General features: G+C 41.5%; 3 protein-coding genes across 3 annotated transcripts; 2 read left to right on the top strand and 1 right to left on the bottom strand.

Annotated features, from left to right (window-relative positions):
• Positions 1-3,511: 3,511 nt before the first annotated feature.
• On the bottom strand, positions 3,512-7,069 carry SNOG_00411 (hypothetical protein; the record flags this gene model as incomplete). The annotated part of the gene is made up of 2 exons (XM_001791045.1): positions 3,512-6,622; positions 6,674-7,069. The coding sequence occupies 2 exons, from the start codon at positions 7,067-7,069 to the stop codon at positions 3,512-3,514; spliced, it is 3,507 nt and encodes a 1,168-aa protein (XP_001791097.1).
• A 643-nt stretch (positions 7,070-7,712) lies between these two features.
• SNOG_00410 (hypothetical protein) lies at positions 7,713-9,334 on the top strand (the record flags this gene model as incomplete). Its single annotated transcript, XM_001791044.1, has 3 exons — positions 7,713-7,764; positions 7,812-8,501; positions 8,628-9,334. 3 exons carry the CDS (start codon positions 7,713-7,715, stop codon positions 9,332-9,334), a joined length of 1,449 nt encoding a protein of 482 aa, XP_001791096.1.
• Positions 9,335-20,936: 11,602 nt separating this feature from the next.
• On the top strand, positions 20,937-21,156 carry SNOG_00409 (hypothetical protein; the record flags this gene model as incomplete). Its single annotated transcript, XM_001791043.1, has 2 exons — positions 20,937-21,067; positions 21,123-21,156. The coding sequence occupies 2 exons, from the start codon at positions 20,937-20,939 to the stop codon at positions 21,154-21,156; spliced, it is 165 nt and encodes a 54-aa protein (XP_001791095.1).
• Positions 21,157-27,797: the final 6,641 nt, after the last annotated feature.

Raw genomic sequence — 27,797 nt, 5'->3', positions numbered from 1 at the left:
TAAAGTCTACGAGAGCTCTTAAGCTAGGCACTGCACGTTCACGATGTTTTTTTCATCTCAACATGTCGGCACACGTGCCTACAGTAATCCTGTGATACAAATTCGGATAATCTGTCCAGCCTGTGACAAGGGACTTGCGCGACACAGCCTCCCGAAACGCTTGGGGACAGCCAGAACCCATCCTTTCCCGTCAGCGACTTGGTACACTCAGGACCAGATTGCCAACCCTACATCACTCCCAACGCCCGATGCCTTTCAGCTGCTCGTACGTGGTAAGTAGGGTTTCAATCGACGCAATGAGAAGGCCTCACTCTTCCAAGAGTACCGTTGGTTTCGGATATGCGACAGGCCTGAGCCAACTGCTCAATCAAATTGCTTTTTGTGTGACCAGTACGTCGACATCGTAGGAAACTCAACATGACGGTATTTGGATGTCGGTGGCGACCCGTGGCCTGACGAGAAACCTGCACTTCCCTGCGCCGCGGCAGTGACCCGTGTCGGACGCCAGCCAACATTGCCGTGGAACGAGCCGAACCAATTCCGTGGGAGTTGTGCACTTGATCCCGCTCCCGCTAGCGCACATCGTGATCGCGCATTCTGAAGAATCGAGTTAGTGTGGGGACGCTAATGATTACGTGGGACTAGCTTTCCACTAGCCACAGCCTTCCTTCTCCATCTCACGACACCCAGCATGTTCCTTGTATCATTTCTTCATTTGACCCGTACAGTTGATGCCAACGCAGAAGGGCAACTGAGATGGATTCTGTATAGCCATTTGTCCTCATTCACCAATGATTGAGTTACCCTAGGCGAAATATGCCCACCGCGGCCTTTGGATGAGCCTAGAGACGCCGTGCAGCTATGATTGACGCCGTATAGGCTGGGCGCATCTTGGTCCTGGACTCAGGCTGCTGAAGACCCACGATCCTCGGAGGAGATCAGCTATAGTCAGGAGATCGTGGCAACCCGTCTCACGTCCCACTTGAGGTCCTCAGGTACGAGATTGGGCTGCAAAGTGAAGCGGGCTGCGGCCCTGAGGTCCTGGAATATTACGAATATTCTTTCTTCTGGCTAATGCGAGGTAGATACACGCGTATTCTCGCCCTTTCGTAATCAGTCAGAAAGCATTCTAGTGGTACCACTGAAGCATGCAAGAATTGGTTATCGTCCGAGTAAAGCAGCATCGAAGTCTTCATTGCTGCTGTATTCCGATACAATTGAAGCCTCATTCCATTTGCTTTGCAAACTTTGGGCTTTCCTTTTTTCAGGATGCGCTATCATAGCACGCTTGCTGCGTGATCTTGACACAGTTCCGAATATGCACCCTCATCACGTTCATCGAATCATGCATACAGAGATCGAGACCGATCAGTCTACGAGTGGCCGGAGATTTTCACAACCACCTGTTCTTCACCCGTCAATGATTAGCGACGGATAAATGCTTCCGCTCGCCTTCTGTGCATCTGGCGGCAGCAGAGACGTAGAAAAAAGCAATTCTTCGAAGGATTCCAAACTTCACTAGTTTCGGCACAACTGCATTCTAGTCGGCGATACTATCGATGACATGCAGTGTCACGCAACTAGGGCGGCGTGGTCAAGTCGCCGATGGCTTTGATCTCAGGGTGATCGACCTCCTTAGACTCGTCACTTGCATTACACATGCATAGTCGGCTTCACTCTCGTAGCGCTCGACTGATTCCGGCGGGCCGACAGCTGAGCTCCGGCTTCGAGGAGAAGTACAACATACACACTACCATAAATTATTCGTGGTCCAAGTTGAGCTCCCGTTGCTTCGGTAGCGAGATCCAAATCCGCAGTCTCGGAATTTCATCTGATGCACATGACACATATCAACGCCCAAATCAGCGTACACCCCTAAGTCCTTCTGTTCCCCTGTCCTGCTCCCACCCTATGAGCGAGCACTGATGTTCGACATCAAAGTCTGTGTTATGTCGTTTGATCAGATGTCATCCATGACAATTGCTGAACTGCCCCCTGTCATTTGCGCCTACCAGCTATACACACAAAGCATTATTTCTCTTGAAACAAGCGGTCAAGACTTTTCTTACCTCCCACCTATTCGTCCATTACATGATGTCACCTCAATGCGGGTACCCGAGCCGACATTCCAACGGCGAACCAAGTTTACGGAGCCACACTCCGTCGTCATCAGGCATGCTCATATGTCAGCCCAGTTTCAGAAACACACCGCATAATTTCGTTGCCCTGAGCCCAACTCTCGTTCGATTCCAACGCCTCTGACCGGCCACAGAGAGGTAAGTGCAGGAGGACAACAAGAGGCCCAGACCGGGTTTACAAGGGACAATCCTGAAGGAAAATTCTTCCAAGTCACTTCCGTCCCAGCAACGTAGCCAACCAATTTCTCCAGCGAACCCCTGCAGCCCTCCATCATATATGTTGTAGTCGACAGTATAACACCAAGCCCGGGTCGACCACGACCGCGGTCCAGCTCCGACGCCGAAAGAACCCACAAGCCGCGTCCCGCACGCAACTGTGATAGGACAGGAAGCCGAGCCCGGAGGCATGTTAAGTCACCGCCACTTGCGAATGTGTAACTTGTTACTGCAGTCCGCGGCAACTTCCATTAGCAGCGAGGCAACGTCGCACAGCATCGGGTACGTCCCGCTGTGCCGCGACCAACGCACAAGAGACAAGGCAAAAACGCGTTGTTGGACGAACGTAATCTCCGGACGCGTTGAGGATACAAATGTGAGGTTTCAGGACTGACCGGAATTTTCGAACATGCGTATGCACGTACGCCGCTCAGAACATGCCTTTTGGCATAGACGCTCCATCAAGCTCTACCAATGTGTGACAGCATGAGAAAAGAGTGTGACGACATGTAGCTTTACCACCCACCCATCAAGACCATGCGCAATCATATCCCGCAAGCGCTGTGAGCCCTGTTCCCGCCCGCCCGCCCGCATGCCCGAAGGGAGGCTCATTCAGGGCCGTTAGACAAATGCAATCCCAATCCCTCCATTCGCTAGCACATCAGCAACAGGAAGGAGCAAAAGCAAAAGCCCAACCCCACGGTACCAATGTCGAACAACGCACATGCGCATACATTAACAACGGGTATCCCAGCCTACCGGCTCACCTCCCATGCTCGGTATTACAGGGCCCGACAGCAAGGGTTAGGTGCACTCAACTGTGCTCTTGCATAACGGAGGGCCAGGACAATAGTACCGCATGTCCGAGCACGGGATTGGGCACTCAAGCAAGAGCCACTCGCTGGATCAAGGATATTGGTCGTGAGAAAAAGGTATTATCGAATTTGATATTACGCCGGTTATGTATCCAGTGAAGGAAGTGAAAAAAACAGGCCTGTTCCTGATCCGTGTCGTGCCAAGTACACAGACCCGTTTGATGGTTTGCGCCAGACGCCCAACGCAATGCAAAGTTGTCGTTTATACATGTGAAAGTCTCAGAAAACAAATCATGAAACCTCCCAATAGTGACAGTTCTCACACAATGTTTTTCCAACACTTTAACTAGACCCGTGACTTCGCAGCCTCCGTTGACCCGCAACTCCTGGCCCAACACTGTTTGCAAAGTTCGTAATGCTCAAGTTTTCCCTGTCCGCGATACCCGCCACCGTCTTGCGCATCTTCTTCATTGGCAGCTTGCTCCCATCGTCCGGGTTACCTCGCTGCTTCTTACTCGGCGGGGCTGCCATGACGAAGCTATCGGAGGACTGGGAGACGAGAGGGAGAGGTTGGGTGTGAGACTCCTGCGCAACAACGTTAGGATCCAGTTCACGCAGTGACGATCCAGCACCAAATGTGATAGTGTGTGCGTGGGAGGTCGCACTAACGGAGCGAGCAAAGTTTGGCTTCGCGGTAGTGCTGAGTTTGAACATGTCGGACGGTGATGCGAGGGCGTTCGTCGCGTCGTTGAAGACGGGCTGTTTGGATGGACTGCGGGAGGAGCTCGTGTCGGAGGTATCAGGGCGGTCGCGGAGGCGGGCAAGGAGATTCTCGTGGGCTTCAGTTCGCGGTAGGTTGGAAGGAATCTGGTAGGAGACTCGCTGAGGTGTCTCGCCGGTTGGGTTGTACTCGATCAGATTCTGTGAGCCGATATTGTCGCGAAGCTGGTGGAGAGGCGCGCGAATGTCAGCATCTGCACCAAGAGTAGGCAAAGTGTCCTTGAGTGTGCCAGCTTGCGCTGAAACATCGGCTTCCAGCGACTGGACGCGTTCGAAGGATGATGACAGGTGCTCGCCGATACTGGAGTACGATGCCTGTACAGTGGAGGACAGTGAGGCAAGCGAGGCTGTATGGGCAGTGTGATGAGTGTTGTTCTGTTCGCGAATTTGGGAAACGATGTCGTCGAGAGACTGAAGCTGCGTATCCAAGTGCTCCATCTGTGCCTGAACGGTCTGTACAGTGCTTGCATGGACTGAGGTCGTGGTGTCCTTGATCGATGTCGAGTGCTGGGTTGCCGCTGCAAAATCTGATTTGATCTTAGTCTTGACGGCATCTCTGGACTTGGATACACCGGCCAGAATGTCTTGAGACTTGCTTGACCAAGCATGGATGCCCTCTGTGTATGTTTCTTGCTTGGCCTCGAACGCTGTGTTAGCTGCACCAATCTCCTCGCTCACGCCAAACAGCTTCTCGCTGAGTCTCATCTCCTGCGCATCAGCAGTAGCGCTCACAAGTGCGGTTATCTGGGACAGCAGTCGTTGGCGTTCCTCTGCGGATCTTTTCTTCTCCTCGTCCATGATGTGCGTGATCTGTCCCTGAGAGGACTTGTTGGCTTTCACTAGCGCCGCGTTCGCATCCAGGACTTGCTGGTGAAGGCGCTCATTCTCAGCTTGTTGCTCATTCAAATCCTTGACAAGATCATCGAAGGTTGTTTTGAAGTCGCGACCTAAAGACGCATATGATGAATGAACTTGCGTGTGGAAGGCCTCTAGCTCAGTGATGATGCTTGCGGAAATGGTCTCCGCTGCAGCGGATAGCTCGTCGAGACCAGCTCCGATTTTCAGCTTTACGTCCTCCCTCAGAGTTTTGATTTCTTCAAGGACTTCGTTCATGTCATCGCGAGACTTCGTTGTCTGCTCGTTGACCTCTTGTTCGGACACCTGGTATGCTTCCATCTTTTCTTGTAAGAATGATTGCGAGGCTCCTAGTTTCGCAAGCTCGTCCCTGACGAAGTCTTGCATTCGGTCAGACAGCGAAGCCATCAACTGCTCTTGTTGCTGCTGGAACTCTTCGATACGATCCTCGACGAGGCGCGTTGTGTCCAGGACGGTGGTCTGCGACGAGGTCCAATTCCGCCTGTTCTGAGACTGGAGCTCGGATTTGCGGCGGATCTTCGATCGTAGTCCATCGATATCCGAAGTGGTTTTGCCGAGCGTCGAGATCATGTCTTGTCCAATATCTGCAAGCTCACTCTCAGTCTTCTGGTGCGCTTTCCGTAGCTCCGTCTCTTCGGTGAGGTTCTGGCGTGTGTGCTCTAGCACAATCTCGGTCTTCTCGAGAATGCCTTTCGTGCCCTCCAAAGCCATTTGTGTCTGCTCGTTGTCTTTCTTCAAAGTCTGGAAGCTAGTGGTAAGCTTGAACAGATCTTCGACCTTGTTTCGAAGGTTAAGTTCCATGGTCTCGAGCTTGTCGCGCTGTTCCTCGCTAAGAATGCGTCTCGATTCGCTGATGGTGGTGATCTCCTCGTAGTTCTCCTGGGTTAGGTAGACACCGTTCCGCTGTCGTGTTGCAATCAGTTCGCTTTTCAGCTTCTCGATCTCGTAAGTAAACTCTTTCAGCAAAGTCTTTTTGTTGATGGCCTGGTTCACTTGGGGCTTGTTGCGAATATTCTTGGCTCGGAAGGCGTAGTCTAGTGTGGAAATCGTCTCCTCGAGGTTGCTCTTTGCTGGCGACAAAGTAGCAATAATGCAGGTCTTGGTTCGGCCTCCAAGCGAATCTTGAAGTAAGCGCGTGAGCTTCGACTCTCTGTATGGGATGTGGGAGCTGCGCTCTACCAGCGCGTTGATAACGCGGCCAAGTGTGAGCAACGACTTGTTGATCAATCCAGCCTCTGCTGCGCGCTTGTTCTCGGCACCGCTGCGTTGAATGTTCTCACTTCCTGCGAGATCGACGAGGTTGAGCTTTCCAGCACTGAGATATTCCTGTCCGTCCTCTGTCACGCGCTTGGTATATACCATGATGGTGAACACGGTATGACTTCGAGAACTGAGGTCATTGCACTTTGTCGCGGCAACCTGGCGCTTGTAACTTCCATCGCGAAGCATTTCGATACCATGTGCGGCAGTGTTCAAATGGCACTCCTCCATACCCTGAACTAGGGTGGTGCTGTGGCCCTTCTTGCTGTTGTCTTCGAAAATCTTCAGCTTGACTGTGTCGTCGGTCGAAAACAAGTCGCGCAATTCTTCGTTGTAAAGTTCGATGAATGAGCACTTGACTGAGCTTTCGGTTTCGGCGGCTTCGAGGCGATCAAAGAGGGCGTGCAGAACACGAGGAATGATACCAGCCGCGTCTGGCGGTGGCAGGATGTCGGAGATGTCACCAGTCATGGTGTATGTCTTGCCAGTACCAGTTTGGCCATAGGCGAAAATGGTACAGTTGAAGCCATTCAAGACCTATCAATCTGGTGAGTCTCCCTTCGCGCACATCACCAAGCAAACACATACCTCGTCAAGAATAGGTGAGACAACCTCGTCAAAGATCATGTTCTGGTCGGCGGCTGGAGAGAAGACCTTGTCGAATTGGTATTGCTTGTTGCTGAGCGCGTTGGCGCCCATGGAGAGCTCGACAGTCGTGCCTTTGATGCCGTTTGTCGAGACAACGACGCCGCTGTTCTCGCGCACCTCGCGATCATTTCGGCCTCGGCATCGAACAACGACATTGATGTTCGTCTCTTCCACCGTGTCTTCGTATTCGCGCTCTTTCCGTTTCAGTGGGGAAGACCGCGGTGCTCGCGAAGTCGAGGCTACGGATTCTGCTCGCGATGAGCGTCCATCGTTGAGTGCAGGCGTAGCAGAGCGGCCGCGCGACATCAAATTTGGTCGCGACGCGGGTGGGCGCATCGTGGAGGTTGTTCGCTTGACCTGCGGCGGTCCTGGCCGTGGGAGACCAGACATGACAGATTATGTGTATGCCGTGGTAAGTGAACCTGCTGTTAGTATCTATGTCGTTTGGCGTTCTGTGTTGATGGTCCACAACAACAGTGGGATCATTGTTTACGCGCTAAGAGATGCAGGGATTATCCTAGGAAGCTGCAGCTGGGAGCTCGGGCCCCACCATCATGAGCAGCCCTCCACAACACCATGACGCGAGCCATCTAGACATGGCCGAACACCTGAGCACTGCTGTGGCTCAATAGACTCGTTTGTAACACCTGCAGCTTTAGCTGTCGACAACCAGATAACTTACACACTGCTTGAAGACCGGTGTCTGCCGTGCCCCGTCCGCACCCCACGACCCCTCCATGTGCAGTCAAGTTCGATAAGACACTTGCACCTTTTCTTTTTACATTGGAGACCGTATTCTGCGAACTGCTCGCTTGTGTGGTAGTGGCTTCTTACCAGGGACATACCTGGGCAACTTTGGCTATGGTGTCCACGTGGACAAAGCACTAGGTCACCTGCACTCAAGCCAGGGCCGCCGTTTGTGATTAGACTATCAACTAGATTCTGCAACTCATACACGACTACTTTGAACACCACAAATATGGAGGAGGGAAGTATGCAGCTACAGCCAGGGCGAAGCGTCGGCTTCATGAGTATGCGAATAGTTTCCGCGTCCAGGGCTCTCGCTGACACCGAACAGCTCTCGGCTGCTCCCTCCACGAAGTATTGACAACCATCAAGGCAGAAGTCAAGGCTTTCCCGCGGTTCCATCTCTACCACGATGACCAACACCCGATCTCGTCTCCAATACAGCTGGTGCTGCCCGATAACGGCCTGCGGTTACAATTCGATGGCCCAGACCAGCGGTTACGGCTGATAGAAGTGCTGGATTTTGCAAAGGCCAGACTGGTGTACAAGGATATCGAGGTCCACAAGCCTGCAGAAGGTCAGAATCTGCTGGCGGCAGGATCATCGGGGCCACGCTTTAGACACGTCTATGACAAGCTACTTGGACCGACATATGGTGGAGAGTACATCCCACCCAAGTCAAAGGACCCGAATGCGAGAGGCACATACAATCTATCGTATCCTGGGGTAGCATTCAACTTCCCAGTACAACATTCGGCATATTCAGACAAGAAAGATTTCATCAGTCTTCTGTCCTCGACCGCCACTGGTCCTGCAACTTCCATGGCAGTATTTCATGGCGAATCGTGGCAGAAGGCCCGCGGAACACTCTTCACAGCGATACCAGCGAATCCAAGATCATTAGCTCTAGCAGGTAAAGGTCGCGAAGGAGGACCGGATGAGGTTGAAACGATCAAGATACATGGCGAAGGACGTATCGAGGTCGTGAGGCGGTTCGGCCCTGCGTTCTGGATTATATTAAGTGAGACAACACCACAAGATTTAACCATGGAGCTAGGGGCGCCAGACTCCATTTATCGCAAGAATGACCATCGCCTATCAATACACAAAGACCGAAGAACGAGCGACGCTTCCGATATGTCACCAGGTCTGACCTCAGATGACATGCTCGACTCAGATCGTGGCTCAGCCATCGGTTCTGATCCAGGCGACGACTGGGAAGATGACGATGAAGCAGCGCTTGAAGCACAAGAGCGAGAAGTAGCTGCCGCGGAACATTTCTACAACTACTATCAACACGGCTTCGACCTCTTGATCTCGCAACCCACTCAAATATCCCCGCCATCACCGACCGCCGAGCGAAAAGAATCAGATGTACGTGAAGAAGGCGAGCTCAGCGCACAGCCTCTGAACCACTTGACCGTTACTAAAATCATCTTCCATGGCAACGTACCGGGTTCGTACCAATTCAACCGCCACAGGAGGAGTAGGTGGACGCTAGAGCATGTGCCCTCGACCATGTATCGCGAGGCGCTCAGTTCGGAGATGCTGTTCGGCGACATATCGGGTAGGCTAAAAGAGGTTTTCAAGCCGCACTACGACAACGAGGAGCAAGAGCGACTTCAGCAAAGAGGTATGGCTCTTAATAGGGGTTGGGGTGATAGCCCGGGCAGTAGCTGCGAGCTTCTGGGCGGATGGGATGAGGGCTTGAGCAAGAAGAGCAGGTTTGCGAATCCTGGAAGTGGTATGGTCGATGGAGCGGCAGATGTGGGCAATGTTGAGCTGTTTGGATTTCCGGGCATGGTGTTTGAGGTGTTGAAGAATGGAGCGGTCAGCTCTTTGACTGTGTACTGAGTGTACCTCGTGCATCAGAGGCGTTTGGGAGATATACCAAATGGAACACGTTCTTGGAGTCCGTTTTCATTTATGTAGACACATGAAGTGCAATGAAGGTAAACATCTGTTCATCAGATCCATATTAAAATCTTCATCGCGAGACCTGCGTGAACGACAAACACAATGTTTCTTGAGGAGTACGGTTTGTTTTGGGTGAGAGGATAGATATCAATCCGTTCAAGAATCTGTCATAGGAATTCCCCGACCCAATCAATGGTAGAATCTGAGGTTCTCCTCGGGCTCCGCTAGAATAGTCGCCCGGATTCCTATATTTTGCATTTTTGTTAGTCTGTCACGTCAGGAAAAGTGAAAAGTGTCTGGTCAGTAGTGTCGCCGCAATTCGCCGTCGATTCGACAGATATGACGATTTAATAAAGTCGCCCTAGTTACTTTTTTCTAACGTTAGGTTAACGTCAGAATAGTCTAGTTACTGTCCTCTACTATTTAGCACTATGTAGCTATATTGCTTAACTGTGCTTAGTCGTTAGACTTAGCATACTAAACATTCTGTATACTCTGTAAAGAGCAGAAGAGGTAGACTACGTCAGTTACGCATATTTTATAAGCAGTCTAAGTCCTCTATGCAAATATAGCTATAGCTATTAGGCTTACTCTGTCTGTAATCTAGTGCTATTAGAGATAGAGTCTCGTATCTGCAACTACGTGCAAGCTAGTTCTGCACAGTTAGCAACTATATAAGACAGTATTATTACTCTAGGAACTATAGTAGACTTAATATATTTTAGAAACACAATTATATAGCTATTAATTGCTAATTTACCCTATATTATCTATTTAACTATTATATAGTACTATATAGGTTAGAGCAGTTTATCTCTTCTTTATATCTTTCTACTAGAGCGTTGCAGTCTTCTAGCTCTAATTCCTATTTGTCTTTTATTAGCGCTAAGGCGTATATAATGCAATTATTTATTATATATTTCTCTGCTAATATAGCAAACTCGTCCTATATGCTATCTGTTACAATACTCTAATCTTTCTCTTTATTCTAAAACTATACTTGCTTATCGTTATTATGTGTTATACTTTCTATAAAGTTATTAGCTCTACGAAACTCTCTAAGCAATATATCGTGTATTTCTCTTAATAATTCGCATAGTTGCACTCTAGTCTCTTCCTATTATCTGTTAGCTTTTGCTCTTATATTATATTAGGCATCTTGCCTCTCTCTTATTAGCCTCTATATCTTTCTTATTGCTGTAACTAGTTCTGCACTTATCTATAGTAAGAATATTATCTTCTCATTTCTCTGCGCAATTATAGTCTTCTATTAATATATTATATCATTACTGCTTATTATCTGTATATTTTATAAGAATGTTATTAACGTTATTATTATAATAGTCATCTAGTATAGTAATGTTAGATCTAGAGTTTTTAATATAGTTCGTGTATATAGCTATTTGTTATTTTAAAGCGTTCTAAATAAGAAGACAGCGTATCTTGCTTAGCCTTTTCTACTTCTTACAGATAGCGTTATAATTATCTATACTATATTAGCTATCGTTGTTTAGTGCTATTATAATATACTCTCTATAGTATAACTATAGAAATAGATTATCTTTCTTATTCTGTCGTCGTAGTACTCTTTAATAGCATTATATAATACTATGCCTATAAGCGCTATTATATTAGCGCTTAGAAACTAAAACTTATCCTAGTTCTCTGCTATAGCACTAATACTCTATTTTCTATTATTATAGAACGCTTGCGCTATAATAGCTGCAATTACACTATTTAGAAACTAAGATAACGCAGGCTATTACTCTATAAGCTAATGCTATTATATCCTAGATTAACTTATATTTCTAGGATCCTAGCGTAGGTAGACAAAATTCTAGAGCAGCTTACTTAGTTTAAGGACTTGCAGTTTAAGATAGTTTAGAGCATATATAGCTATAACCTCTATGCGTGCCTATCTTATTATATACGTCTGCAGGTTGCTATATATATCTAATATCTAATAAGTACTATTAGCTATAGTTATAGATAGTCTGCAACTATACTTACTTAGCAGGCTGTACTCCTATAGAGCGTAGTTACTATAGATAAGCAGACTAGCAGAGGCGCTGTTTTCTAAGCCTCTAACTATATATCTAGTATTAGCTATGCAAATACACTCTTATAAGCGTCTAGCTATAGATTAACAGGTGTACTATATAGCGTTATCCTATTATTTATTAATAACTGCGATAATAATATTACCTAAGCCTTATTAAGTATACTTTTATATTTAGATTACACTAGTTCTCTTATCTAGCGTTTTTATATTCTCTATAGCATTTAATAAAATAGGTCTGCTAAATAAGATAGTAGAAGAAAGGCTTATGCATATAAGTTAATATAAACTACTTTAGTAATTATAGTATCTTTGCTTATATTATACAGAACGCAGTGCGTTCTTCTATATTTAAGAGGTATGCTGCGTAGCAGCAGTATTCTATTTTAGTTTATATTAACTAATTATTTTCATTCTAGCTTAATATCTAGTCTCTATAGATTAACTAGTGCGTAAGAGTGCAGGCGTCTCTTTATTAGAACTAGCATATCTTCTAGGTTTATAAGTTTAAGACTATATAGAAGTTGCTAAGTCTTATAAGTTTAATTATAGTATAGTCTCTTATAATAAAGATAGTAGAGTTATGCTTTGCATAGTTCTTAATTTCTATAATTCTTAGTCTTGCTATTAGTATTAGTGTTTGTCTTTAATATAGACTTTTACGCTCTCTTATATCTAACTAAGTAGCTGCGCTCTCTTTATAGAAGGTAGTGCTATGCTGCTGCGCATCTACTAGTTTCTTATATTCTTTACTATAATTATGCATTTTTCTATGTAGTATGCAGGTTTATACTAGTAAAGAATTACGTTTAGTCTGCAAAGGATTAGTTATATCTTAAAGAGTATATTAGAGCATGCAGATACCTCTAAATTATTATGCTCCTTATATAGTTTTGCAAGAAGTTATCTGCTATGCTGTATAATTAGTAGATATACTATTGTTAACTATTCTCTAGTATTGCTTATAGTTAATTCCTATTAGTACGTCTTAGAGGCGCTTATCTATTGCCTTATTAGGTCTATTTAGCTTAATTTATTTAAATTACAGCTGTGTTCTTAGCGTTATTAGTACACCTAATAATATAATATATTCGTAGCATTAAGAAAAGAGCATAGCGTAGGCTTTAGCTTAATTTTTCTATAAAGACTCTCTAAAACGTTTTTCTTAAGACGCATATTATATTAATAGTTTAATTATAAATGTAGCTTTATAGAGTTTTATTATAACTATATCTTATAGTGCGCTATGCTAGCGTGCTTCTATTAATATTTATATATAAGTCTAACTATCTGCTATTTTCGTATAGTAGTATATGCTACTGCGTTTATCCTTAAACTCTACCTTTCTTTTAAGTATCTATATAAACTATATATAGTTAAAGCTACTAATATCTTTATATTCTATTGCTAGGTCGTTGCGCATATACAGCAGTTAGTCTATTTATATAAGAATCTAATCCTATTTGTATACACTAGCTACTAGAATAGTTAATAGTTAAGAAGCGTTGTTTATAGTATTAGACTATCTAGCACTATAGACTATAGCCTTAGCATATCTATTATTATTCTGCTACTTAGTCTTAGAATTATAGTTATATCGCATTTTACGTTACTTAGAGCGTATCTATTATATTACATTGTAATTATATTAGACTGCTAAGTACGTAATTATACGTAGGCAACTATTAGGCGCTGTACTTTATAGTAAGCTATTCTGTTATAACGCAACTACTCTTACTATCTGTCTAATATACTCTTTTGCAGTTATTATTCGTAGAGACTAATATAATATAGCTTATTCTCTTATCTCTCTCTTAACTTCTATATATAGTATCTTATATTTATTGCTTATTAAGGTTATTACGTTGCAAATACTATCTCTAGATAAGCGTTTCTATGTTTATTGCAGTAGTGTTATAATTGCAAAGATATAGCAATTTAGAATTCTATTATTAATAGTAGAGTACTATTATTTATCTTAGAGAACTATTATAGTATAGGTAGTCGTTGTTGCTAATTATATCTTAATAAGTTATTATTTATAGAGATAAGGCGCATGCTGCGCAGCGTCTTTACAACTCTAGTCTAGCTTATATAATTATCTAGCTAACAACCTGCAGAGATCTTCTGCTTTAACAGCTTAAGATTCTTATTAACTAGGCTTTTATACTTATTAGATTTATTACGCAGTATTACGCCTGCGTTAGCATTAGCAGATAATAAGACTTCTACGTTATTAAGAAGAGAGAGAATTAAGATTAGCATAGTTTCTACACGCTGCATAGGTAACTAATCTAATAAGTATAAGAGCTTAGTTAATAAGAATCTTAAGCTATTAAAGCAGAAGATCTCTGCAGATTTTATAATGCTAACGCATAGAATAGCATAGCAGAAGAAGAAGGACAAAGCAGACTTAAGATAAGTTAAGAGAATAGTAATATTAAGAGCTTTAGAGAGAGTAAGAGTAATCTAGAGAAGAATAGAGAGATAGATTTAGGTATAAGAGATAAGAATAAGAAGGATAAACGAGTAAGATGCAGCAAGAGCATAAGATATAGCTTCTGCTATATCTCTCTATTAACGAAAATTTTAATGTAGGAAGAAGACTTAATATAAGCAATTAACGTTTACTTTAAGATTTATAAATTATATATAAAGAGCTATCCTTAGTTATTTTATATTTGCTTCTATTAATACTCTTATAGCGTACGCAGTAAATTAATGTTAAATGTTAGTAAGTATAGGCAGTTATATTCGTCCTAGTTAATATAGTTATTAACGTAGTAAGACATAGTAGTATAAGTTATTAAATTAGGCAGGTCTCTTAGTACTAAGTGCACTAGGCAGATAATTATGCTTAGGTTATAAAACTTAAAAGCTTATAATATCTAGCGTTTAGAGGCTGCGTTTTAAGCCTGTTAATGCATACTTAATATTTTAGTAGTATTATTAATCTATCTATTATTATTAAACAGCAATACCTTAGAGAATACTCTAATATATGCTATATGTTTTCTATCTTTATTATAGCAGGTATAGTTAATAATTATAAGTATTAGGTAGAGCTAGGCTACTACTCTACTATCTATTACTATTCTAGACTGTTGTCTATTATCTCTATGCTTAAATTCTTATACTTAAACGTAGTCTCTACGCTAGAGGCTTATCTATTGCTAGTTACGGTACGCATCTTATAACCTCCTTATTATAGTATTTAGAGTTATTATGTCTCTTACTAGAGAACCGCTAGCACTTTATAGAAGAGTAAATCTGTATACTTATATAGCTAACCTAAGATAGGTTAATATCTAAATAGTTCTTATTATAAGAAGTAATTAGTTAGCCTGCTACTACTTAGCATTTATTGCAGATAAATACTGCTGCTATATATATAAAGTTAGATATTGCTATATTTACAGCGACCTTGCTTAGAGGCAATTTTATTAAATAAGGCTGTATTTCTAGTATTAACTATCTAAGCCTGCAGAAGAGAAGAGAGAGTGTTACTCTTATAGAATAAGTATAATCTTAGATGTTAATAGTAGTAGATAGTTAACTCTGTTTAACTATAGTAGCATAGTTAGCTACTAGTAGTGCTGTTCTCTAAGAATTATATAAGTATATTTGTAGTATATACTCTTTCTTATTTATTATAGAGTAGAACTGTTTTACTATAGTAATATAATATGCTTTGCTGTTTGCTCTAGTGCATATACTATCTAAAGCTCTATATATATATATATCTTGTATAATATATGTTAACGCATACTACTTAAGATAATTAAAGTTCTTCTCTTCCTCTAGCGTTTGCTAATATACTTAAAATTCCTCCTTAAATACATTTATCCTCTCTAGTGCTTCTTAAATATAGGCTAAGATATCCTTATTATAACTCTTATATTACGCTAGTATAACTAGGTTGCATACTATATAAATAAAATGCAGCGCGAAAGGCGCCTTTAATATAAATAACAGAGATATAATAGCTATAAGCTATTATATAATTACCTTTTGCTCTATGCTAGTCTATTAGAAGACTTCTATAAATACTCTCTTGTTATTAAAATGCTTTAGGCTAGTACTATATATTATCTAATAGAAGCGCTCGTTTAACTAAGTACTACTAGATTCTTGCATTACTAGTATAGTACTGTTATTCTAGGTCTTTCTGCTACTAGGATAGATGTTATCTAATATATCTTGTATAAAGTCTAGCATCTTTATTACTAAACCTTTAAGCAGCAAGTGCAATATATCTATTACTAAAGATATATAAATATTAAAGTTATAGTACTTCTACCTAAAATAATTAACTAGATATACAAAGTCGTTGTGTCCTTTATTAAGATATCTCTCTTATTATAGCTAAGTAAATTGCTCTGTTCTCTATAGATAAGATCTATATAAATTCTCTCTATTATTAGGTATAATAGTATAACGCATGCAATAGCGATTTTTCTTTATACTAGTTAAGAGTACTTATTCTTTATAGTTAGCTAATATTACGCAAATAGTTAGATAATACTGCCTTATTTATCTGTCTACGCATGCAAGTAGTATTCTAGACTTAGCTACGTTTTCTAGTACTGTATTAGATAGTAAGTAATAGTATTCTACTATGTAGGCTAATATAGTAGTGCTTAAACTTACGTAACAGAAGCTTACCTATATAATAGTAATATACTTAACTCTTAAGAAGAGGATTACGAATCTTAGTTATAGGAATAAACCTAGCTAGAAGAGTACTAGGTATTAATCTCTAACGTTAGGCTTTATAGGATAGATTCCTAATTATAATATAGACTAGCTATGCTGCTACATCTCCTAATATAAGTAAGAGTTATATTTTATTAACTAATATAATAATTAGCACAACTATTACTCTATCTAGTAGGCTTTGTTATATATTCTACTACTAGTCTCTAGAATATAATTTATAATAAACGCGAACAGAATCGTCTATATTGCCTAAGAAGAATTAGCTTAGAGCATATACTAATTTATCTGCAAATAAGTAATAGCTAATTATAAACGTAATTAGTAATAAGATATTCTAATATACGAAAAAATATTAGTTAGCCTTAAGTTTAGAAAGACTAGACATCTTAGCAATGTTCTTCTGTATCTAAATATTATCTTATATACTAGACTACATTGCTAACATTGCCTCTTGCTATTAGCAGCCTAATTAAAATAGTAATCTTATATATAAGTTATATAATTATGTGTCGCAGTATTGATACACGAGAACAGTGAAGTACTGATCTACGTGACTGAGCTGACTAAGCTTAGGAAGGTGGACTAACGTTTCTCCGTGATCTGTTTGTATATTTAAGCCAGCTCTTCTGATACATTAGAAGAGCAGTGATCAATATAATCTTTTCTCTTAAGTTTGCTTAGCCACAACAGTTATGAGCCCGGCGCTATAGGATTACAGAGTTAATTCTCCACTGTGCATCTTGTATTTGCTGAGTACTTGAATTAATCATTCTACCACTCTTATTCCTCTCAAACCTCCTAAATCATCCTAACGACATCAGTCCAAATGGACTAAACAGACTAGATAAAACTTCCTTCTACAGTCACCCTTCGAGCTCGTAAAGACTGGCTAGCATGGTACATTCAGCTTAAAGTTCACGCTATCAGAAAGCGAGTATGGGACCATGTTAATCCAGATGGCCTATCGCAACCCGATCTTCTCAATAACGCTCCTCTATACCCAGGATTATCTACTAAGCCGGTCAAGCCAAAGGATCCTCCTGCTAGAGCTACTGATGAAGCGAAAGCTGATTACGAAAAGTCTTTACAAGAATATATTAAAGATATCGAAGCCTACGAAGTTTTGTCAGCCGACTACAACGAGAGAGTCTGACAATGGAAAGTTCTCACTGCTGAATAGTCTCAAAAAGCTGCTGCACTCACAAACCTCTAAGACTAGATTACGAAAACAGTCTTACTGGACCTTCTCGAGCTAGTACAGATCAGGCTTTCCCGAACGGACGACTTAAGCCTCTAATTACAACTTAAACTGCTTAAAGATCAGCTAGCTCTGAGTAAGGCCACGACTTAGAATTAAATTAGATAGGAGTACCGAGCTTACCTAGACAAAGCTAAGCACGGCAGGATCGGGCCAGAGAAGTGGTTCAACGAATAGCAAACTCTCTATGCCCGAGCCCAGACGTACGACGTCCTAGAGGTTAAAGGGACTATTGCTCTTACCGACTTTCTTGAGGCAATTATAGCGAAATACGCCCTAGAATAGGCCCGACAGAAACGAGCGGAAGTCGTAGAAAGGGCATCTCTAGGAAAGGACGATATGATATTAGACAATGTTGCTACAGTGTTTAACGCTATGCTAAGCGAGCAATCTAGAAACGCTGGAAAAGAAAAGGGACTATCGATCTTTGCAGTACTAACCCTGAATAAGCAAACTGCTCAAAACAGCTTAACTGGAAAAACCGAAAAAGGCCTGAAAGTATGCCCGTGCATTAGGTCTCACCCGCAAAAGCCTCAATCAAACAAGTTTTATCGTTAGAAACTAATCACCTGTCTTAAGCTTTAAACAGCGGTGACAGGATCAGCTCCTAGCAATCCAATTAAGCTCAACGATGTAGATAAGAAAAAGATCTTAGAACGGTACAACAAGCCTAAATAGTAAGATCTCTGCGAACAGATTAAAAAGTCAGGTTAGTCTACTACTCTAAGAAAGGAAAGATCAGACAAAGATCACTCTATCGCTATTTAAGCAAGCTTAATTGATCTAACCCTCTTTACAAAAGAGTCACTAGGGGTCTATAGTACTACTTTCAATCAGCACCTACTGCACCGATCCACAATTCTTGATAGTGGAGCATGCGTCCACTTAGTAAATAATCGCAGTCTGATCGAAAAGGGAACGTTTGTTAAGGCTACAAATAGAGAGTGCATTAAGGCAGGAACCTAACACTTACCTATTGATAGTGTTAGCACTCGGATCATAAGAAACCTTATGATTAGACTAAGTGGGCTACATACAGTAGACCTTACACTCACTAACGTAAAGGTCGTTGAAGGTTTCCACCTTAATATTGTCTTAGAAGCAAGACTTCGAGATCAAGGAAACGTCTGGTATACTAGTTAGGATCGAACTCTCCGATATAGTGACTTATCTAAGAATAAGTTGCTCTACACGCTTATTAGGAAGTACAACTTTAACTTCTTAGAATTGATTGAGTCTTTCTATTCTCTAGTCTCTACTATTATGAAAGCTGTGCCAAGATCGTATTATCTGCAAAGAAGAGGTAGTGATGAGCAAATATAGCACTAATGATTAGGTCATCTTAGACAAAGGGCACTGCAGGCTTTAACTAAACATGCACAAAACGTTGAGATTACTAGTATTAGGAGGATCGAATGCGAACATTGTGCAACAGCATATGCCTCTTAGGTAATCTTAAGAAGACTAAAAGAGAGATCACCTTCAACTCTTCTATCAGATCTTATAGGACCTGTTTGATATGCATTTAGGACGATTAGGAGAGCAATAGTTATTGCTAATAAAGGATGATTATTCTAGAAAGATTGAGAACAATAATCTTCTATTAAAGTCGCTGCCTAAGATCATGAAAGTCATCGAAAGGTACTACTAGAGGGTGAGAACAAAATACAACCTTTTAATTGTGGAGATACACTAAGACAGTGATTAGGCAACGCGACCGTAGAGAGGATGATTAAGATTTGAGGAATAGGCAGATGAAAATAGGATCGCTATTAAAGCTACTCCGTCTTATACTTACGAGCTAAATGGCTCAGCTGAGCGTGCAGGACAGGAAATAATCATAAAGGCGATAAAGATGCGCATGAGCGCAAATCTGCCTAACGAGCTTTGGCTAGAGATACTGGATGCAGCTGCTTAGCTTTATGGGATGAGCCTAACAGCAATGCATAGATATTAATCACTAAATGAGGTTCTTGATTCCTGGTTTCGATAATACTTTAGGTACTACGAACTAGCAGTCATTCGATTAAGAACAGCTAATCTACGCCTAGATTGGAGTGGTATATATGCGTACAGCTGTTAAGCCTATCTATTGAATTTAGATTAGGCAGCCGGTACAAGACATAGGTTTTTTAAAACCAATCCTAGGAGTTATATCGGATACTTAGTAGGCTATCGAGCCTCGAACATCTACAGGATATAGATCTCTTTGCTTAACTAGGTCATTATAACTCGCAATGTTAGGTTCGACGAAAGTTGTTTCTTTTAAGGAAAGAACGATGAGAATATGGAAAAGGAATCAGCGCTTAAGGTTGCTGATATCCTACACGACGGTGAGCTAGATGATCTAGGGCCTCCTTATTAAGGATAGATTGTACCTAGAAGAGCGGCAAACTGATAAGGTTAGGAGGGACACTGAGAGCAATCTTAGGGGTGAACTAAGTGCACAAACTGATTAGACGGCTAGCTAACTAAACGATTAGGGAGTCATGCAGGAAGAAACTGCGCGAGACGATAGCATAGCTAGCAATTGACTGAGAATTCGCGCAGGACCTCTAAAAGATTAAAATTAGCTTGCAACCTCAGAATCTACACCTGAGCCAGGTGATATGGGGGGAAACTTAGGGCTTGAGGCTTAAAGTATAGGAGGAGACAGCTAACAGCAGATGCATCTAGCTGGTAGAGCTAGCCCGTCTTGCTCTAGTGATTGGATTAGATCACAGAGGGCAACACCGCAGCGTGTTACCTGCTCTGCTACTCGACCTAGAGGACTTAACTTAAACACTTCAGACGAAGCAGATTAGTTGCTCGTTTAAGTACGCCGGCAATTGCGGCAAACGACTACTCCTGATCTAGGTGCAACAGAGCTATAAGCTCTGCGCACTCAGAGAATAAGCCGGAGGCAATAGGGCAAAGCGCTAGAAAATGATTAAGGAACAAGTACCTATCTGCCGTTGCGCAGGAGGAGAAGAGATAGCGATTGAGACGACTAGATAGAGAGTACGGGTACTAGAGTATATGCACTGATCGCCGATCTAGATGACAATAATAGTTTGTGGGCTGACTTTCAGAATACCTTCTTGCTAGGCGCAAGAAGAGCGTGGGACGATTAAAAGAGTTATAAATCTATAAACGCTGTGATTATAGCAGCTACTCTAACCGATCAAACACCAAAGTCGACCTAACTGCACTAAAACGAGCTTCCAGACCTACCTAAGACTTAGAAACAATTTCTCTAACACAAACACAAGGTGTGGTTTAAAGCTGCAATGAGATAAGAGATTGAACAGCTTCGCAAGAAAGATACCTAGACAATTCAGCTAACAAGCGAAGTAATGATCCGACTAATCCTGTTGAAGTAGGTTTAGACCTATAAGTTCGATTAAGACGGTATGCTGCTTAAGTGCAAAGCACGTATAGTTGTATGAGGAGATCTTTAAGAAAAAGACTCGCTTAATTTGACCTACGCTGCCACCTTAGCAGCAAGATCGTTTCGAGCAGCAATGGCTATAGCTGCCCACTTTAATCTGGAAGTCATGCAAAATGACGTAATAGGAGCATTCCTTAATGCAACGATCACAAAGGAGAACCCTATGCTGTGTGAGCTTCCTGACGGTTTTAAGGAACCTGGAATGTGCGTTAGGCTCAATTAAGCACTTTACGGTATAAGAGACTCACCACTGCTGTAGTATGAGGAGTTCTCAGGAACACTCCGATCATTAGGCCTTATCTTATTAAAAGAAGAACCCTGCCTCTTCTTTGATAAAGACAAGAAAGTTCTGATACTTTTCTACGTTAATGATATCCTGTTGCTGTATCATAAGGCTTGCGAAGCTTTTGCAAAAGACCTGTAGATTAAGATTACTACGAAGTATGAGATATAAGAATAAGGGCTAGCAGAGTGGTTCTTGGGCATAAGGATCGTTAGAAACTAAGAAAAGAGAACGATTACGCTAGTTCACGATACCTACATTGAGAAGATTGCAAAGAAGTTTAACTTAATCGATGGAACCTTTCTAGCTACTCCTCTACCGTTAGAAGAGCTCAAAAAGTTCGAGGGAGAAGCCACTAAGCAAGAAGTTAAGCTTTACTAGGAAAAGGTTAGATCAGCATTGTACACTGCAATAATGCTGCGCCTAGACGTAGCTTTTGCAGTATTAAAGCTGTTACACTATCTAACTAATCCTAGCTAAACGCACATGAGCACAATCGATTGAGTTATTATGTACCTGTATCGTACACGATGGGAAGCGATCTAATACAGCAATTATGATAGTCCTGACCTCATGATATGTAGAGACGCATTATTTGCAGATGACTTAATTACCCGGCGCTCATCTCATGGATACATAGCTATGCTCTTTAGAGGAGCTATCCTATAGAAAGCTGCTCGGCAAAGTACAGTAACGACCTCTACAACTGAGGCTGAGCTTATTGCACTTGAGCATGTTGCGAAGGAAACTATTGCCTTAAAAAGATTCTTTGACGAACTCACATTTGATCTAGGCGATTTATAGAAGATCTAGTGTGATAACTAGCAAACAATTAGACTTGTTGTTAGTCGAAATAAGCGAATCACTACCTGTCTTCGACATGTTGACATATAAAACATATAGCTTAGACAAGAACACGCAAAAGGATCATTCTCAGTGGAGTACTTGCCAACAAAGGAAATGCCAGCAGATAGACTAACTAAAGCTCTCACCTATTAACAATTCAATTACTTTAAGCAGCTTTTAAACCTCAAGGACATAGTTGGATTAGTCACGGTTAATGGCAATAAGGTGTGATAGCATCAGTTTAATTACTATCAGAAAGGGCCTTTAAGACTAAGAAAGCTTAAGCAGAGCGAAAAGAGGCCTTTTTAACTGCCTGCTACCTCAGAAAGATCGTTCAATCCAGCACATCTATATAAGAAGTAAGGAGAACTACGCCCAAAGCGTTAAGAAAGGAAAAGTTTGCTTAATAGCAAGAAGATCGAACTGAGACACTTAGTCCAGAAGGTCTAAAGCTATCTGCATGAGACGCATTGAATCCTCTATAATGTAAAGCACAGAAGCACGACGCTCGTTACAATTAGGTTAAGCTAAGGTGTAGTATCGCTTACGAACATCCAGAGCAGAGGTAAGAGAATCCTGAGGAACTCTACGACGATTGAGACGCCTCTCTTGCCTCACTATCTTGTCCTCAAACGAAACAAAAGAGACGACGTTACTCTAGTTAAAGTGACGCGCCTCTTCATTATCTAATAGATAGCGATCAGCGTAGCTCTGACTAGGGCGATCTACTAAATTTGCGATAGGGAAAAGGTTGGCGTTAGGGTCAGTTGTATAAGGAAGCTTAAAGGAGAACAGATCGGGCTGTAGAGTAGCAGGACTAGGTGGCGCAACCTTCTTACTACTAGTTAAAGGGGTGTTAGCACTACTGCGGTTAGCTCGATCGCTACCACTAAACTCAGAGGCAGGAGGAGTAAGCGCTGGTTGACCGTTATGAGCATCTTAACTCTAGGCAGCGGCAGTAAGCTGACGATTCAACTCAACTAATCTAGAAACTTGAGGATTGGCATCGGAAGGCCGCTGAGACTACTGAGAAGTTTAAGAAGAAGGGCGAATTGGACCTTGCCCAGTCTCCTTAAAGGCAGGACGCTTTGATTGATCTTCACGAGGCTTCGCCGCAGTACTAGTCTTAATAGACTTAATTACAGCAGGTTAAGGAACGTCCTTTCAGACGCGCCTCTTGATCAGCCTTCTCCTTCGCGAGGCGCGCCTCTCGTTTAATAAGAAGCTTCTTCGAGCGCGCTGCTGCATCAGCTTTAGCCTTCTTGATCTTCTCGAGACTAGATCGAGTCTCAGCAGCACGCCTATTAAGCTCCTTTGCCTAAGCTTTCAATCTCAATAACTTAAGATTAGCCTTACTGTCACCGATCGTCATTACTGGATTAGAGCCAGTCAGATTAATAGTGCCCTGTCCGGTGTTACCCGTAACGATAGGCAGAGTGTTAAATGAGAATTCCTGCTTAAACTAAGACGGAAGCTTATGCTGCGCCCCTATAGAGGGAGCGTTTTAAACGTCAGCAGCATCTAGGATCTGCTTAGCAGGTGACTTGAAAGGCTTAAGGATCGAAACAATCAGCTTAGTGCTACGAAGGCCGCTGTTTAATCCACTTAAGCCTGCTGCCTTACGAGAAAAAGGAGAATTTGATCTATAAAGGTTAGTCAGAGTAGCCTTATTCCTCCTCTTCTCTCTAGGCGCCTTTTTAGGCACAAGAGGAGCAGGACGAACAGGCCTACGCGAGCTGCTCAAAGAGAGACTTAACTCTAGATTAGTAGAATGCTAAACAGAGCTACTAGGTGCAGCTTGAGCTAGTTAGGAAGAGGCAGCATAACTAAGATGAATTAATTTCTTGTTCACGCCAAGAGAGGTGTCGATATGACCTATTTAGTTATTGAAAGCGACCGGAGCGTTAAGATTAAAGCTAGCTGAGGTTAAAGCGCCCTTATTATCAAACAGCTTATCAAGCACATCGGTCTTACGACCGAAAGGCTTAGCCTGCTCACTACGCTTAGTTCCTAGAGGACTAGGGCTTAGGCTAGAAAGATCGCTAGCGGGCACTGTAGTCTTATTCTCCTCCTTATCATCTTGAACAGAGGCCTAGTGGGCAGACACCTTTAAAGAGGTTAAATCGGTCGAGAGCAACTTTCTATTAGGGCCTATTTTCCGACCAAAAGGATCTGAATGGGGTTGCGAAGGCGTAAGTAGCGCAGCTTTCTTCGCGCGCTTAGGGGTCGGATTGGATGCGGCAGTTTCAGATTGGTCGCGCTTGAAGCTGGACGGCTTATTGTAACTAGCGATGTACTTACAGACCTCGTCTATAAGCTTATTTCGCCCATCAGTATACTTAGAAGTCTGCAAAAGATCAGTACAACGCTGCTACAATAAGATTAACGATCACTTACAGTCATAGTTGCCGTATTGCCTATAGCGTAGTCGTATAAAGCTATCGTCTTAGTTACAAAGAGATTAATGCTATAGTACAATCAGTACGAGAGGTAACCAAAATAAGGTGAGAAATATGCCTTAGAATGCACTGCTTAGAGTTGCAGGCAGCGCAACGACTCGACTTGCTACTCTTGTTAACACATTTAAGCTTGTTCTTGGTTAAGTTGCTTAACTACTTGAGGATGCAATTGGCGCAAGGGCTCTCGCGGGGTGCCCTAGCGACTAGCTTTGATAGAGTATCCGGGGCTAGATCGCTCTCCTTAGAAGCCGACTTCTGCTGATTGATTCGAGCTAAGGCGCGCGTGCCTTTTGAATCTGATGCCTTGGAGGACTAAGCGGCGCGAGCGTTCTCAAGGTTCTTCTTCTGCGCTGGAGTAGCCGTTTTTCCTTTTCGCTGCGAAATAGCTAAGTTAGCATGACTGATAGCCTGGAGTTCGAGGCGATCGCGATGCGGAGTACGCGCAAGGTACTTAATTACCTCTTGATTAGTAGGACTTACTAGAGCCATAGTTAGCAGATTAAATTCTTAAAGCTAGGGTGGTGGGGTGTTAAAAGATCGTGAGGCGCGGGGCAAGGTGTTGATATCGCGCGCGCTAAGGCCAAACGCGCAAGTTAACTGATCTCTACGACAACGCAACAACAAACAGACGCTTACCAATTGAGCGATTAGGGCAGAGCGGGAGCAGGGTAATAGCTTATTTACATGCACACTGCGTGACGTCATCTTAATTAAACAGGGCAATTAAGATGGGGGGTGTGTCGCAGTATTGATACACGAGAACAGTGAAGTACTGATCTACGTGACTGAGCTGACTAAGCTTAGGAAGTAGACTAACGTTTCTCTGTGATCTGTTTGTATATTTAAGCTAGCTCTTCTGATACATTAGAAGAGCAGTGATCAATACAATCTTTTCTCTTAAGTTTGCTTAGCCACAACATTATGCGTCTGCAAAGAGGCTATTAATATCTTCTAGCATATATTTAATCTATTATAGCTATGCAGCAAATAAAAAGGCAAAGTCTAAACTAAAGGTGTTAACGTAATTAGAGCTAGTAAACTTAGTCTAGATTATATTAAAGAAAGTGTTATATACTCTTTTATAGTTATAGACTCTGCTATTGCTAGTTCTCCTACTAATTGCCTATTATATGTCTAAAATAGTACTTTCTACGTCTGCGTAGATGTTAATAATAAGCTCTTTTATCTAATAAGATCGTCCTTTGCGCATATATCTAGTGTATCTAAAATGCTATTAGCTATTACTAAGTCTGCATTTTTATCCTTCTTAATATAATTATATACTATTATAGTAAAGCTTAAGCTGTCTGCTGCATATACATGCACTTTCTTATCTTAAGTAGTATTATACTTATTGCTTAATAACGTATACGTTTTGTTTAACTAAAGTGTTTTATAAATATTCTTAGATAGTTCTAGACTCTATTGCGCAAGATATTAGGAATAGCATCTAGCTATATATTTAGCAAGCCTTATATAGGTTTTAGGCTAGAAGCTGCATATCGTACAGAAGCAATCTATGCGCAGAACAGAGAGGAACTGTATTATGCAGAAGAGATATTATTTTATAAATAAGTAAATAGCGTTAGAGTTGTTATTTACAATATTCTTGCATAGGTTAATAGCTATATATAATAAGTTTATTCTACTATATTGCTAGTTTCTGCCTAGCTTTAGTAGCTAACAGTTATAAATAGTTACCTACTATCGTTCTACGCTGCTAAAGACTCTATAACTCTCTTCTATTCTATATACTTACCTTACTCTCTCTCCTAAGTCTAGTTAAGTAACTAGGTTCCTAGATACTAAGTACTACTTTTGCTGCTATAAGTTAAATAGAGAGCATAATATAGTATAATTTAATATTACGTAATTCTTATCTCTGCGTATAAGTCCTGCTCTAATTAGCTGCTCTTAGAGTAGGCTTACTAGCTTCTTTAACGTAGTAGTTGCAGTAATCTAGCTCTCTAGGTAGTAGTACGTTTGCAGTAAGAAGAAGCATAAAAAGATACTTACTCTACTATTAATTTTTTTTTTGCTTACTTCTTAGTAGCTCTGTGCTAGTGCTAGCAGGCATATAAATCTTACTTATTTTTCTTCTTCCTTTCTTCTCTCTAATTATTAGGCTACTTACAGATAGACTTATAACTCTATATTCTCTCTAATACCTAGCGACTAGAACTCGTGCTAGTAGTAGAGAAAGATAGTAAGAGATAGTACTATACTGCTCTAGACTAACGAAGACAACGACTTCTACTATTAATATAAGTAATATTATAGTTAAGGTTACTCTAACTCTAACTCTAGATAGCAGCTAATAGTCTCTAAGAGCGTACTAAAAAGTTTATAGAGAAACCTAAATATATTTAGTACTATAAGATATCTTATCTAGTTTTAGAAAAGGTTTTAAATATATCTAAGTTATCTCTTTACTATTCTCGTTTAGCAAAGGCAGATAGAAATTTTACTAGAGCTTAGTAGTAATCTAGAATATATTATTTTATTAGAGTTGCTACTAAGAGCTTTACTATAGTTTAGTGCTTACTATATCTATAATCTACTCTACTTAACTAGCCTAGCAAAGCTAAAGGAATACTCTCTACGCGCTATCCTCTTAGGTATTTAGCGCCTAGAAGTTATAATAGCAGAGAAAGACTATAAGAGACAGTGCTGCACTGCTTCTAACTAGTAAGGCCTTTAGATTATATATAACTTCTACGCAACATTATACTTAAAAAGTACTCTAACTCTAACTTTAAATAATAGCTAGATAGAGCAATAAATATGTAATTTAATGCCTACTAGCTTAGCAAAGCTAGACTTATAACCTCTACGCACTATTCTCTTAGGTACCTAGCGCCTAGAAGTTATAATAGTAGAGAAGGACTATAAGAGACAGTGCTACACTGCTCTAGACTAGTAAGGCTCTTAGATTATATATAACTTCTACGCAATATTATGCTTAAAAGGTACTCTAACTCTAACTTTAAATAATAGCTAGATAGAGTAATAAATATATAATTTAATGCCTACTAGCCTAATAAAGCTAGACTTATAACCTCTACGCACTATCCTCTTAGATACCTAGCGCCTAGAAGTTATAATAGCAGAGGAGAACTGTAAGAGATAGTGCTATACTGCTTTAGACTAATAAGGCTTTTAGATTCTATATAACTTCTACGCAATATTATGCTTAAAATATACTCTAACTCTAACTTTAAATAACAGCTAGATAGAGTAATAAATATATAATTTAATGCCTACTAGCCTAATAAAGCTAGACTTATAACCTCTACGCACTATCCTCTTAGATACCTAGCGCCTAGAAGTTATAATAGCAGAGGAG

Source organism: Parastagonospora nodorum (genome assembly GCF_000146915.1).
Source record: "Parastagonospora nodorum SN15 chromosome Unknown scaffold_1, whole genome shotgun sequence".
NCBI lineage: Eukaryota > Fungi > Ascomycota > Dothideomycetes > Pleosporales > Phaeosphaeriaceae > Parastagonospora > Parastagonospora nodorum.
Note: the sequence above shows the minus strand (reverse complement) of the source record. Positions and strands in the feature narration are given on the sequence as shown.